Source organism: Phycodurus eques, chromosome 8, assembly GCF_024500275.1.
Source record: "Phycodurus eques isolate BA_2022a chromosome 8, UOR_Pequ_1.1, whole genome shotgun sequence".
NCBI classification, from domain to species: Eukaryota; Metazoa; Chordata; class Actinopteri; order Syngnathiformes; family Syngnathidae; genus Phycodurus; species Phycodurus eques.
In genome coordinates this window covers 25221514-25235333 of record NC_084532.1, presented here as the reverse complement: position 1 = coordinate 25235333, position 13820 = coordinate 25221514, and the positions used below count along the sequence as shown (strand labels likewise).

Sequence of the window (13820 nt, the reverse complement as noted above, 5' to 3'; positions counted from 1 at the left end):
TTTCATACTGTACGTTAACAGACGATACATGTTTAAAAGATCCAATTTATTATTTTAAATATTAAAAGACCCAATTTATTTAAAAAAAAACCATGCATAAATTATAGCTAAATGTCCATTTGTAAACAATACACATAATCATTCCGACACCCGACCACCAAGGAGCGTCCGCACACCACCGGGGAGGAGAAAAGTTCTCCGGGAAGCGTCCGCGAGCAGAGCGCCCGTCCGTCCCGAGCGTCCAGGATGTAGACGGTGCCATCGGTGGAAGCCACGGCCACCAGCTCCCCTCGCGTCCCGCCGTCGAAGACGCACGGGCTGGCGAACACTTTGCCCGCCGTCGGGAACGTCCACAGCGAGGAGCCGTCGGCGGCGTTCAAGCAGTACAGTCGGCCGTCGTGGGAGCCGCACAGGAGCCTCTGGAGGTCGGAGGTCACGCACGGCGACGAGAAGACGGCGCCCTCCGTCCGGAACTCCCAAAGCTGATGAGATAAATGGAAAAAAAAAAAAAATCCTTCAAAACGTAACAATCAAGAACATAAAAATGCCCCCTTTCCAAACATTTCCTTTATTGATTTATTTTTAGTATAACAATGACAATAATAGTATATACATTAAAAATTATACAACCATACAAAAATCAAGTTTAAATACATTTATTACCTGGAAAACAATGCATTAATATATAAATTGCTAGACAAAAAACTAGTTTCAATAATAATAGAAAAATAAATACATTGTTATTCAATATACTAAAAATAAATATATTTCATGTCGAATAAATACATTTGAAATATATCAATATGTAAATACATTTACAGAATTTTAAAGTTAAAATGACTTACATTAGATGTAAGTCATTTCGGGATACAAAATGTAATACCTTAAATATCTTATTAATGAATATATTATTCCAGAAAATATCCATGAAATAACTATAGTTTAAATAATAACACTATACAATTACATTGTATGTACATGAGAAAATCTAGTCAAAATAAATATTGTTTAAAAATAATTAAGAACTATATGAAAAAACACTATTACATAATTATATTTTAAAATGTGTTATATATTAATAATAAAGTGTAAAAAATTTGCTAGTTTACATAAATATATAAATTATATGAACATCCATGAATGAAATCAATTTTAAATTTAAACCAGTATAATAAATATAATTTAAATATAGTAAATATGTTATATAAATATAGGTTGTAGAAATATGTAGATGTAATATGTATTTATATTTAGTCTAAATATATTACCCATCTAATAAATAAATAATCTTAATATGTAACTTAATAAAAAATAAACATAATTTTAAAGTGAAAATTTAATAAACATATACATTTAAAATAGTAAAAAATGGTTACAAAAATGTAAAAAGTCGTAATCTCTTAAATATATATTTTCGATTTAAAAAATTAAATTATACAGAACATTATTTGTATAATATTAAATAAATATACAAAGGATTATATAACTATACATAAGAACATCTCTCTGTCTCTAATGTTGAGTTTGAGCTTATCAGGTTCCGATTAATGAATTAATAAAAAGTGAAATGTAATTAAAATAACAACAAGCTGACAAAAAGATACATCTGGAATATCTTCAAGAATTATTTTTCTTCTTTCTATTTTCACAAATTGTAACTCGGATTTGAGTTTAACTAAGTGCTACAAAGTGAAAAAATGTTTTATAAACACCAATCTGAGTAGTTAAAATACCTATCATATGCTTTTAGCATAATTTTAGAATATTTTATTCATTACTATATATTGTTATATTATTTATGATTATTATATGAATATATATTTGTAAAAAAAAATACAATATATATTTAAAATCAAGGGTACCAGCAATGGCAAAGAAGAAAAGTGTCATGGCAATCATAGCATTAAATATTAACATTCACAACACATTCATTTTTGACCAAGCAGATGCTAACTTAGCTGAGCTACTTAGCTCACCAGTGTGCCGTCATGGCTGAAGCAGAGGATGTTTCCGTCTACCGAGCCGATGGCCACGCCGCCGCCGCCGCACTTTGGCGAGGAGAAGAAGGGGACGTCCCTGCTGTGCGACCACAGGACGTCGCCGCTGTCCTGACGCCGCAATACAACACAAACCGTCACTTTTTTTGTTTTGATTTGACTGAACTCGTTAGCTTTGACACTCACTGGGTGGAGACACAGCAGCTCGCCACCCAGCGTGGCCACGTACAGCTGGCGGCGGGCGCCGTCCAGGTAGGGTGAAGAGAAGACGGCCCCGCCCCCGCAGTGGCGCCTCCAAACGCACCGCCGGGCCTGAAAGAAAAATAGATACTCAATACCTTGACTTACGAGTTACAGAAGTGTATTGCAATCACTTAAATAAAAATAAAACTTAAAAAAACACAGTGTCTTCATAAATTTGACATAAAATTGCTCTGAAAAACTGAAAAAAAGATTCAGAAGAACTTAAGAAATATTCAGAAAAACATAAAATAAAATGTACCAAAAAACTGGAAAATTAAAAATAAAATAACATTTTCAAAAATTAAGAAAAACGAAAAAATATTCGGGGAAAAAAGAAAAAATAACTCTGAAAAACAGAAAAAAATTGAAAAGTGAAAACAAAATGTTTTGAAAAATAGAAACATAATTACTTGGAAAAACAGAAAAATAACAATTCAGGAAAACAGACAAGAAATATTACGGGAAAAAGAAATTATTCTGAAAAAGGAAAAAAAAAAATAGAAAACGAAATAAATAAAAATTGCGGAAAACAAAAACATAAAAACTACTCAGAATTTTTTATTTTTTTTTTCAAGTGGCAGTTAACAGTTTTTCGAGTTCCGAGTTGTCGCTTGGTCAATATTTTGAAAGGGTACCAAAAAAAAAAAAAAAGACAATTCTACTGGACCCTATTTGGTACTTCTCACTCGGTCACACGCCAACAACTCACCTGGAGGTCCAGGGCATACACAAAACCGTCATGCGAGCCCACCATCATGCGCCCCTTGATGGGGTCCACTGCGGGGCGGCTCTTCACGGCATCGCCTGTCTCAAAGACCCAGCGCGTTTCCCCGGAGTCGGCGCTCAGCACGTACACGCCGCCGTCGTAGCAACCTGAGGCGGGACGTCACATCGTCACGGCGATTGTCGAGAAGCGGCGGTGAAAAGGACGAAAACCGACCCACAACCACGTAGCGTCCGCACGGCGACACGGCGGCCGAGGCCTCGACGCGGCCCCCGAGGACTCGCTCCCACAGCAGGCGTCCGCTGTCCAGGTCCAGAGCCTGCATCCTGTGCGAGTGCGAGCCGACGAACACGCCGGCTCGGACGCCGTCTTCGCCTTCCCGCACCAGAAGCGCCGGGGAGGCGTCCACGCATCTGCCCGTGTCCGAGGACCAGCGCTCCTCGAGGGCCGCCGCGATTCTCCCATCTTCGCTCGTCACCTCTGTCACCTCACCCTCCGGTTTTAAGACTTTGAAAGGCCGCCTCTCTTCGGCGTCCCCCGGAGGCGCTTCCGCCGCCACGCGCTCTCTTTTCCCCGGCGCGACGAGGAGGCGCAGGACGTCGGCGAAGGTCCCGTCGAGGATCGCCTCCAAGAGCCGAGGCGAACCGACTCCGGTGGTGGCCTGGACGTCCTCGCAGAGCCGAAGCGCCTTCAGCGAGTCTCCGCCGCCGAACAGGAAACGGGAACCCTCATCCAAAGTTACGTTCTCGTCCAGACCGAGCGCGTCCTGTTGACACGTCGGAAGAAATTCTTATGTTCACTTGTGGTTTTCAGGGGGAAACCAAGAAAACTGTGCCCGATGCCAGCCATATATTTATTTCTTCATATATTCATAACTTTTGGGGTCAATGACCCCAAACCTGTTAGTACTCCACAGTCTCCAATTCACTGCAGGGCTAATACTAATAATGCAAAATCCAGGGGAAGCTAACGTTACAAGAATAAACATTAGCTGACCCTGTACACTCTAGTATCATACTCCGTAGTCTCCACTTTGGTGCAGGGCTCCATTTTCTTTCTGCCCTCAGTCTCCTCTGGGATAAGTAAAATACTGGAGACCCTTCTTCTCCTCCATTTTTGTTTGCTGGCGTGTCTTGTTCTGACTGATGAAACTACATGGTCTTCTTTACATTTAGCTGCGGTCCTCAGTCTCCTCTTGAATAAAATTGGAAGACCCGTATTCATCTGTGCTATTTGTTACCGTGTCTCCTCCTGAGTGGTGCATACAATTCACCTTGGTTTTCTCACTTTCCCAATCATTTGAAGATACATGATGAAAAATTACAAAACTGCCAAAGTTACCTGCAAGGGTCCATTTCCTTGTTGCCCTTAGTCTCCTCTCTGATAAATGAATACAGGCGACCCGCTAATTTTTTTAACATTAGCTTACCTTGGACACTGCAGTATTAGTAGCCCACAGTCTCCCTTCTGCTGCAGGGATCTCTTTTCTTGCTGCCCTTAGTCTCCTATTGGATAAATAAATACAGGAGACGCCCATCTTCTTCAGGTGTTGTTGCTCGTTTGCAAGTCCCGTTCCGACTGATTAGACCACACAGTCTCCGTTCCCTTTTCTTACGATCCTTGGTCTCCTCTTGGATAAAATTACCAAGAAATAAATACAGAAGCACTCTAATTTTTGTAAGATTAGCATACCCTGGACACTGCAGTATTATCATATTCCACTGACTCCAGTTTACTGCGGTGTTTCACTTTCTTGCTGCCCTTAGCCTCCTCTTGGATAAAATTGCCAAGAAGGAAATACAGGAGACCCTTGTTAGCACGTCTTCTTCTGACTGCTGCATTCAATGCGGCTTAGTTTTATTTTTTTATTTCAAAGTGCTATTGATAGAAATGTGTCATACCTGCCATAAATTTTGTAGCATTTTCTTGAGTCCGGTGACATCTTTATGTGACCGGTTGGCGTCCAAACGTTGCCTCTGGTATATTTTCACCAAAGCCAGCATGTCCACTTTGCCTGCACACAAGAGGCAGTGAACACGCAGGCCGTGCCTAATAGATTGATTTTTGTTCTACGCTCACCATGAGGAGTCAGAGGTAAGGCGGGGACGAGCACCAGCGTGTCAGGAACGGCGTAGGAGGGCAGCAGCGGAGTCAGCCGCTTCAGGAGATGCCCGCTCGGGTCGGAGGAAGAAGATGGCGGCCCGGCGTCTTCGGAGCCCGCGGGTGCGGCGGTCACGGCGAAAGCGAGCAGTCGGGAGCCTTCGTGCAGGCACGCGGCGCAGGACTCCACCTCGGGCAGACTCGAGAGCAGCTGAAATCGTTGGAATGACCAGTATCATCGATATGTGTGTCCATAAGAGGACTATTTAGAACATCAAATTTCACTTTAAAGTGATTAAAATTAGTTAAAATTGAAAAATATGAAAAATATACAGTTAAACATTTAGAATATTATTCTATTTTATGATTATTATACATTTAGATTTACACACACACACACACACACACATATATATTAGGCTTTACACAATCAGGATTTTTGGGGCAAATCACTGATCAGTGAGTTTAAAAAAACGATAACCGATCACCGATCCGATCACAAGATGGAGGAATGTGTCTCTTTAAATAACCTGTTCATTTACTGTACATACTTGTGCACTTAATTGCTCAAAAAATTATATTTACAATAAATAATGTATCTTTGTTCCTCTATTTATGCCAGTGAGGCATAGTGGCAGACATAACAAATGATAAATGGTCTTCTATTAGATGGCAGGAAGTAAATATATATATATATAAAACATATATATTATATATATATATATATATATATATATATATATAGCGCTCAATCCTCAAGAGGCGTTTACTTGCTGCAGGTCGTCGAGGTTGACGCGTTTGCCGTGGCGCTTGATGCTTCTGTCTTTTCTGCCGCGGTAGTACATCTGCCCACCTTTCACATCCACCCAGTCTCCCGTGGCCCTCATCGTCCCGGGCATCGGCGCCTCCTCGTGGTCCAGGAGGCACACCCTCTCGTCGCCGCCTGCCTCCGCCAATCAGCTAGCATTAGGACCGAGTAGTTCAGCCGAATCCGAACGAGTCTTCAATGCACCGAACTTTCATGTTATTGGGATGTGTAAGGAAGTTCTAAAAAATTATTACATTTCTTTAATAATTTCAACATTGACCAATAAGTACAGAAAAATGATTTACGAATTAATAATTAAGGATGCTGTGGCCTTTTTGTCATCATTTGCCTTTATTTAAAATTGAAAGAAAGTATTTAAAAATACCAAAAAGTAAAACTCAACCAATTTAAAAAAAATTAAGTTTATCAAATGTTTTAAATTCAATCAAATTAAAATTGTTCTAATTATGTTGGACTTTTTCTTTTCTTTTTTAAACTCCTTCTCAACCACTGTGAGAGTTCATCAGGTGTGCTTCAACACGTTTTGCCAAATGTTGGAAGTAGTTTCCACATATTAACCTGTGTATACAAGTCATAGCTTGCTCAAACTGTAAATTGAAAATGAGAACATCATTATTTCAGTATATAGTATCTTTGTGAAGTTTTTTCGTGGTGTTGTGCCATGAATTTTTCATCATATAAAATATATACTAAGGCTCAATAAATGTTGTTTTAGACTATGGCATGAGCCCCCCTCACAAAAAAAAAAACACTACATGTCGCAAATTTCCCCCGGGCTAAAGTTTAACCCAGGTGTGGTGGATGCTGCTCACCTATGAACACCTGTCCTTCGCCTTCTGTCACCACGCCACCATCTTGGTCCCTCACCTCCACCCTGGTGCCCATCAGAGGGCTCCCCAGAGGCACGGCGGAGGAGGTCGAGCCGTCGGGCCGCCGGAGGAGCGAGGGCGGGATCTCGTAGCAGGTGGCCCAGCAGGACACCTCGGTAACGCCGTAAACGTTGAACACCGCCGTGGCGTTGTCCTCGTGGCGCCAGGCGTTCAGCGCCGAGGCCGACGGGCACGCCTCGCCGCCAAGGGCCAGCACGCGCAACGGCGAGCCGCGCGACAGCAGATCCCGGCGGAGGAGACGCGGGCCGAAGCGAGACAGCAGCGTGGGTGTGACCTGGCGAAGGGAAACGCTTGAGAGTGACGCTCTTCTTCTCCTTGGGTGGTTCGTTCAATACAGGGCGGCTCAAAAAGAAGGGATACACATTTGAAGTTACCTTACTGATTTATTTTTACAGGTCCTGTGATGAAGACAGAAAAGAAGGTAGGAAGGAAGGAAGGTAGACAAGCAGTTTGAACTGACAGAAGGAAGGAAGGAAGGATTTATGAGTAAAAAAGATGTGAAAAAGGAAGCAAAATAAAAAGTGGTGCTGAAGGAAGGAAGGATTTATGAGTAAAAAAAGATGTGACAATAGGAAGCAAAATCAAAGGTGGAGCTGAAGGAAGGCAGTCAGGATGGAAAGAAGAAAAAGCAGGTCTGCTGCGGAAGGGAAGGAAGGCAGAAACAGCTTTGAACAAAGGCAAGGGTGCAAAATAAAGGAAAGGAGGAGGAAATGAAGGAAGGAAGTTAGGAGTGAAGGAGTGAAAGAAGAAAAAAGGTCTGCGATGGACAGAAATAAGGAAAAAAGAACTTCGCAAGGAAAGAGGAAAAACTACATCTGAGGGAAGGAAGGGCAATGGAACAAAGGACAGAAGGCAGAAAAGAACGGTGGTGGGAAGGAAGTAAAGAAAAAAAGGGAGAAGGTGGAAGGAAGGAAGCAGGGCAGAAGGGAAGGAATGAGGATAGGAAGGAAAGACGACAAGCAGGTGTGAGATGGAGGTAAAGAAGGAAGGCAGAAAAGTCGTTTTAAGCAAAAGAAGGCTGGGCGCAAAAGAAAAAGTGAGTAAAGGAAAGGAAAGGAAAGGAAGGCAGAAAGGAACATTGGAGGGAAGGAAGGAAGGATGTTGTGATTTTGAATGAGAATTGAACCTGCATGATGGTCGTCGCGTGACGCCGGAAGAGCAGCTCGCTCAGCCGCTTGGGAATTTTCTTGAGCACGGCGGGAACGACCAGCAGCTGAGCCCCGGACGACAACGCCAGGAAAATGTCCACCACCGAGGGGTCGAAGGTCAGCGGCGACGCCAGGAAGACCACGTCGCCGGAACTCACCTCAAACAAACACCTGACGAAACACATCGATCAAGTTCAAATGTCTTTATAGTACACCAAAGATGGAATAAAGGGGATATTTTGAACATTGTTTTTTTTTAAATAAAACAAAAAGCGTAAGAAATTTTCTCTCCGACTAAATTTACGAATGCATGAAATACAGTATATTGTGAAAAAAAATACAATTTGGAGCAAAATTTCAAGAAAGTTTAGCCCAACGACTCATTTCATTCCTTCATAACATTGTTCTATTTAAATGTTACTTTCATAAAGATTCGGTTCATATTTTCACAATTAATACATAGGAACAATTTTTAACAAATCTGAATTATATATATTGTACATTTTTAATTAATGTCCTGTATAATAGTTTCAAATAACATTTTCCTTTTTAATTAACATTTCTTTTACACTTTTTCTAATGAAATATTTTAATCATTTTAAAGGTCATAAATTAAATGTTTTAATTATATTTACAGTAATTATTTAATTATACTTTACTTTTTAATTACTGCACTTATGTAGATAAAACTATATGTAATTAAAAGTCAAACCAACTTTATTCATAGAGCGCTTAGTGAAAAAACACAGCTGAAAGAAAAGTGCAGTACATATAATAAAATCCAAAAAGACTTAATTAAAATTATTTAAAAATGTGAATAACTGATTCATTTTCATTGTACAATTAATTTTAAATTTAAATATCAGTCGACATTCTAAATGCTACTTTTATCATGTTGTTCAATTACATTTACAATTTAGTTCTTGTATTCAGGTAAATACAGATTAAACTAGTTTCAATTAGCACTCCAAAATAAAAGAACATTCATTAATTAAATTGAAATTACAGTATTGTTACATTTGAATAGCAATGTCTTCATGTGATTTCATGAATAATTAACATTTTAAAAATGAGAATGTATGACATGGGTGTGCAACACAAGGCCCCGGGGGCCAGATTCGTCCCACCACATAATTTTATGTGGCCCACGAAAGCGAATCATGTTTGCCAACTTCCGCATTTTGTTTTTAATTTGCACCAAAATTTCAAATAAATACTTACGTTGAGTTATTTTAAGCATTTCCTGTTTCCAAAACCCTTTTTACAGTAACTTCTGCAATTGTTGAACAAACTACTGTCCTTGACTTCTAACGTTAAAACCATCAATTTGTTGTGCGCTGTCAATATAATGATTTGATGAGGTGATTAAACAATTATATGGTTTCACAGTAGTACTATAATGTGCCCTATGACAAAAAATCTTTGACACCCCTGAATTTGCATTTCAATAACACAGCACAGTTATTTCCTCAATCCATCAGTCACGTTTTAATAGCAATTAATTACGTAATTAATTACGTTCGCCCAAATCAATTATTTACTGGTAAATGTGGGAACAAAAAAAAAAAAATCAACATGTTCTTTCTGACCTAAGGTGCAAGATGTTTGGAAGTATGCACTGGTGCGGCACCCGCACAATCTTGGGCAGGCCTGTCGTTCCCGATGTGTGCAGCACGTACGCCAAACTTCCTCCTCCGTGGCGGAGGGATCGCGCCGGTTCCGTTTTCCGCTCGCCGTGCGTCAGCGGCTCGACCCGAACCAGAGTGAGTTTGAACTTGGGCAACACCGCGCATACCTCCACGCTCATGTGCTGGGTGAGAGCTGCCTGGAATCTCTTCATAGGAAAGGAAATACAGGAAAGTCGAGCGTGATCACGTATCAATATAAATGATCAGTTTAGTCGTATATCAAATCAAATTCCCTCATTGAAATGAATTGCGATGCCATTAATCCGTGACAGCCCTTTGGCAACGATGGCCCCATTCATTGACTACATTATTTCGGCGACAGGGACTTCGCTTTTCAGCCACAGTTATGATTTTTTTAAGCTAGTAGTATTAATTAAATACTGTTGGAAAACACAGTGCACACAGTGCATGAACTGCATTGGTACGGTTTGGCAGCAGCCGGCTGGATCTCCGTCATTTTTGTTCTGAAAGCTCATGTGACACTACATGGCATTTTTGATTGGCCGACGTTGCAATGCCGTTAGTAAACACCCTACCTTGATCAGACGCCTGGTACTCTCAGCAGTTAAGTAAATCAACCCCATCGCAAACTGAGCAAACCTGCAGGAGGTCGCTCTTCACAGTACAGAACTTGAGGCCGCACTTGCTCATGACCCGGAACGAGACAAGTCCTGGAGCACCTGGATCCAGCGGCACGTATGCAGCTGGTGTCTGCAGGATCCTGCAAACGAAATAAGCAGAAAATAAACATTGCACCTCTTCTACACACACATTTATAACGTTAGGCCAAGTTTGATGAGCTCACCCGATGATCCACACCGGTATGAACAGATCGTCGCTACAGTACAGTCCTATTACGCCGTTATTGTGCCCGCAGTGCTGCTGCAGATTGCGGCAGAGTTCGCTGGAAAGTTCGAGCAGGTCCTGGTAGAGGAGTGACACCGGGCCGTCCGTCGACGACCCGCCGTCAAAGGTCACCGCTACTCGCTGGGAGTGAACGGAGGCGGCGGTGGCTACCAGTCCCTGCAGAGTGCCGCTAGACTCCATGCTACCACGCCTCACAGCAATAGTTTGTTTATTTATTTATAGTTTATTTATTTATTTTTTAATATATTTAATACCGAACATAATCCAGGAACATAAAGTGTTTGGGTCCGCCGCCACCGCAACATTGTCGCGTGGTTATGACGTAAATACCCAACCACGCCGCTGAAAACTGGCTGCATTCACGTTTAAAACGAGGTTACGTATCTTGAAATGATTACACCGAATGAATATCAACTTTTATGGTTCTTATTTTTTTTAAGATGATAAATTTATTATAAAGAGAAATAGGATAGGTTACATGTGTGTTTAATCCACACTGCATGCAGAATTCCTCCCCAGTTTGTTTTATCTCCTGGATGACCTGAACGCACCGCAAGATCCCCTCGTCCAATCACCGTTCGCGTACTGATAACGGCCAAGGTTTGAACCAAATTGCCATTTTTTGTTTTTTACCGCAGTGGACACTTTTACTTCGTTTTAATGGAAGATCAAATGAAACAGCAACTGGCCATGAACGGCCTCAGATACAAACGATCGCTGCGTCGAATTATAGACCAGGTGCGTGTTCCAACTCGTTGATGAGACGTGATATATATATATATATATATATATTTTAAAGACTTGACAAATCAACATATTCCAACTTGTAATATTTGAAAATCCATCAATAACAGTACTGCAAGCTGGAATATAAAGACGAGGCGATAGATGTGGACCTCAATAACACCAGTACAGACGGTAAGTTAGTGCTTGTTCTTCATGTTTCTGCGCCGAGGCTCTTGATTAGCATGTTCTTGACAGCGTTTTGTCTATTTTTATTATATATATTTTTTATTTTAAAGACCTGGTGCACTACATGGCGCTGTCGAAAAAGCAGTTACTGGAGATCGAATCAAAGGTGCAAAAAAAGTATATTTGTTTTCCTCAGTCTGACTCCACTCGAGTTTCAATACACTACTGGTAAAAAAGTTAGAGTTTTGGGCTTTCGGTTGAATTTTTAGGAGGAGCCCATTTAAAAAAAAAAAAAAAAAAAACAAAACAAAAAAAAAAAAAAAATCATCATCATTCAAGGTGAACTTAATTTGACCTCTAAACTTTTGAATGTACATGTCCAACTGCTTAATTATTCAGTATGTTTTTGCCCAACTTCCTGTTCTCAAGGAGAACAATATTCACAACAGGTGTTTGATCCATGAATGGACCAGTCCATTTCCTGGTTCCATTACAACTGGTATTTAAACGTTCCTCTTCATCATGCTGGTCACATTTATTCTTATTATTTTGTTTACATCACAAGACCAGGATGACGCCTAACAACTTGTCAACAGTACGTCGCCATTACGAGGCGTCAAACTAGATTTTCTCAGAAGTGGCCACAGAGCATAGTGTTGTCAGAAGGTTGAAACCGAGAGAGACTGGAAGAGTCACAGAAAGGAACATCTTTGGAAAGGACAGTCATTTCTGTAAAAAAGACTGAAACATTGAAAAGCTGGACATGCGCGTTCAAAATAACTCCCCCTGCTGTAAAGGTTGTAGTGCATTTTAGGTTAATCCTGAAATGTCACCCAAAAGCCCAATATCCCTAACTTTTTGTGAGAAGTGTATGTGCCAAAACAAGTGAAGTAATAAAAAAAAAAAAAAAATCATAATTAAACCTGAATCTCTCCTCAGAGCCTGTTGGATTCAAGAGACGACCTATTACAGTGTAAGTGTCAATCACATATAAAGGGTTCTAATAGAGTTTGTAGACCTGTTTTATTCATTTATACTTATGATTTCCCCCCCAGCACACAATTCTTCCTGGTCTTCACAGGTATGTCCACTTTCTTCTTGCCATTGATTCGTTTCCACTGGCAAAAGCAGGAAAGTGTGCCGAGTAGATGCCATCCAGCCGATGGAAATGGATGTTCGTCACTCGATGGTCAAGATTAAGGATAGACCAGATATCGGCTGGGCCCATATTCTGCATTTTGACACACATCGGAATTTTTTATGTATTTATATTTTTAAATTTGATGGCTGATACAAAATTATTTAAAACTGGGTAAACTTCAGGGGACTATTTATGTACTGTATTTAAATTTATAAGAGATGCGGCTGACCCTGTGGAACTCCCTGCACTTGTTTTTGTTTTAATTTAAAACAAAGATAAGTGAAATATTAACATTTGAGTTCCTTTTTAAAATTTGGAAAAGTATTTACGGTTGGAAAAAAAAACAACAACAACTTTAGAAAGCTATTTCCCCCCCCCCCCCCATTTAACTTTAAAAGACAAGCTGCTGAGCCTTGGAGCTCCCTATACTTTTTGTAAGAATTAAAAAAAAAAAAAAAGATGTCTATTTTCTAAGATTTAAAAAATCTCCTTGACTACTATTAATCAGTATCTGTTCCGGAGGGGGAAAAAAGTCTCTGTAGTCAAGATCTGAGTACGCATGGCAAGAATCGTAAAAAATAAATATGCGGCCTGCTAATATTCGCTTACCCTGGACGCTGCAGGATTATACTCCACAGTCTCTGCTTTGCTGCAGCGGTCCGTTTACTGGGTGCCACCAGTGTCCTTTTGGATAAAATTGGAAGTACTGTACAGTGAATCTCAAATGGACGAAGGTTCACTGTAAATACATGCCAGCCTCGTTCCCATCGATTGCTGTAGTTAGTTAGCATGTCTCGTGCCTTCCGATGCGCTCGATGCGACGTGGTTTTTGTCATTTCCTGTGGTACTATTTTCCTAGTCTGCAGTGGAAAGCAGCATAGTCAACTGCAGATGATACAGAAACATTGTTTTCCAATGCAAGGATGTTTTGTGTCTTGAGTGTATAATATGTATATGTTCACCAGCTGGACCAAACGCAACAAGATGGCAGAAATGAAACTTACGTTTCTTGCTGGATGTTCACTGATGATGGTGATGGTAAGAGCAGCAGTTTAAAACCTCGCACTTAGTGACTTGATGGGATGAAGGGAAGAGGATGTATGTGAAGTTGACTAATTTAAATGTTTGTACAGTGGACTCTGTATTTGAGATAAATATGTTCCAGAAAGTCTGACTGAAACCAAATCTTACAAAAACCAAAGCAAAATTTCCCATAGGAAATGTAAATCCAATTAATCCATTCCAGACACCCAAAATATTAGCAATTTTTTTTTATAGAGA

The 13820-nt window shown here is 40.4% G+C and overlaps 2 protein-coding genes across 3 annotated transcripts in view; one reads left to right on the top strand and one right to left on the bottom strand.

The window, feature by feature from the left end:
- Window positions 1-75: 75 nt before the first annotated feature.
- On the bottom strand, window positions 76-10856 carry aasdh (aminoadipate-semialdehyde dehydrogenase). 2 transcript variants are annotated; one of them, XM_061684730.1, is made up of 13 exons: window positions 10425-10856; window positions 10220-10340; window positions 9521-9765; window positions 7910-8102; window positions 6706-7057; window positions 5835-6007; window positions 5044-5275; window positions 4866-4978; window positions 3181-3730; window positions 2950-3113; window positions 2184-2309; window positions 1977-2108; window positions 76-482 (listed from the first exon to the last, which is right to left on the bottom strand). In XM_061684730.1, the coding sequence occupies exons 1-13, from the start codon at window positions 10664-10666 to the stop codon at window positions 108-110; spliced, it is 3018 nt and encodes a 1005-aa protein (XP_061540714.1). In that variant the 5' UTR covers window positions 10667-10856; the 3' UTR covers window positions 76-107. The 2 variants fall into 2 exon arrangements, with proteins under 2 accessions (XP_061540714.1, XP_061540713.1); XM_061684729.1 differs by having other exon boundaries at window positions 1977-2309.
- A 236-nt stretch (window positions 10857-11092) lies between these two features.
- Window positions 11093-13820, top strand: part of si:dkeyp-117h8.4 (uncharacterized protein LOC572032 homolog) — an 8162-nt gene continuing 5434 nt past the window's right edge. The window contains 6 exon segments of the mRNA XM_061683108.1: window positions 11093-11224; window positions 11341-11404; window positions 11509-11564; window positions 12338-12371; window positions 12454-12479; window positions 13505-13577. Of these exon segments, the coding sequence (XP_061539092.1) occupies window positions 11147-11224; window positions 11341-11404; window positions 11509-11564; window positions 12338-12371; window positions 12454-12479; window positions 13505-13577 (331 nt within the window). The 5' untranslated portion in view covers window positions 11093-11146.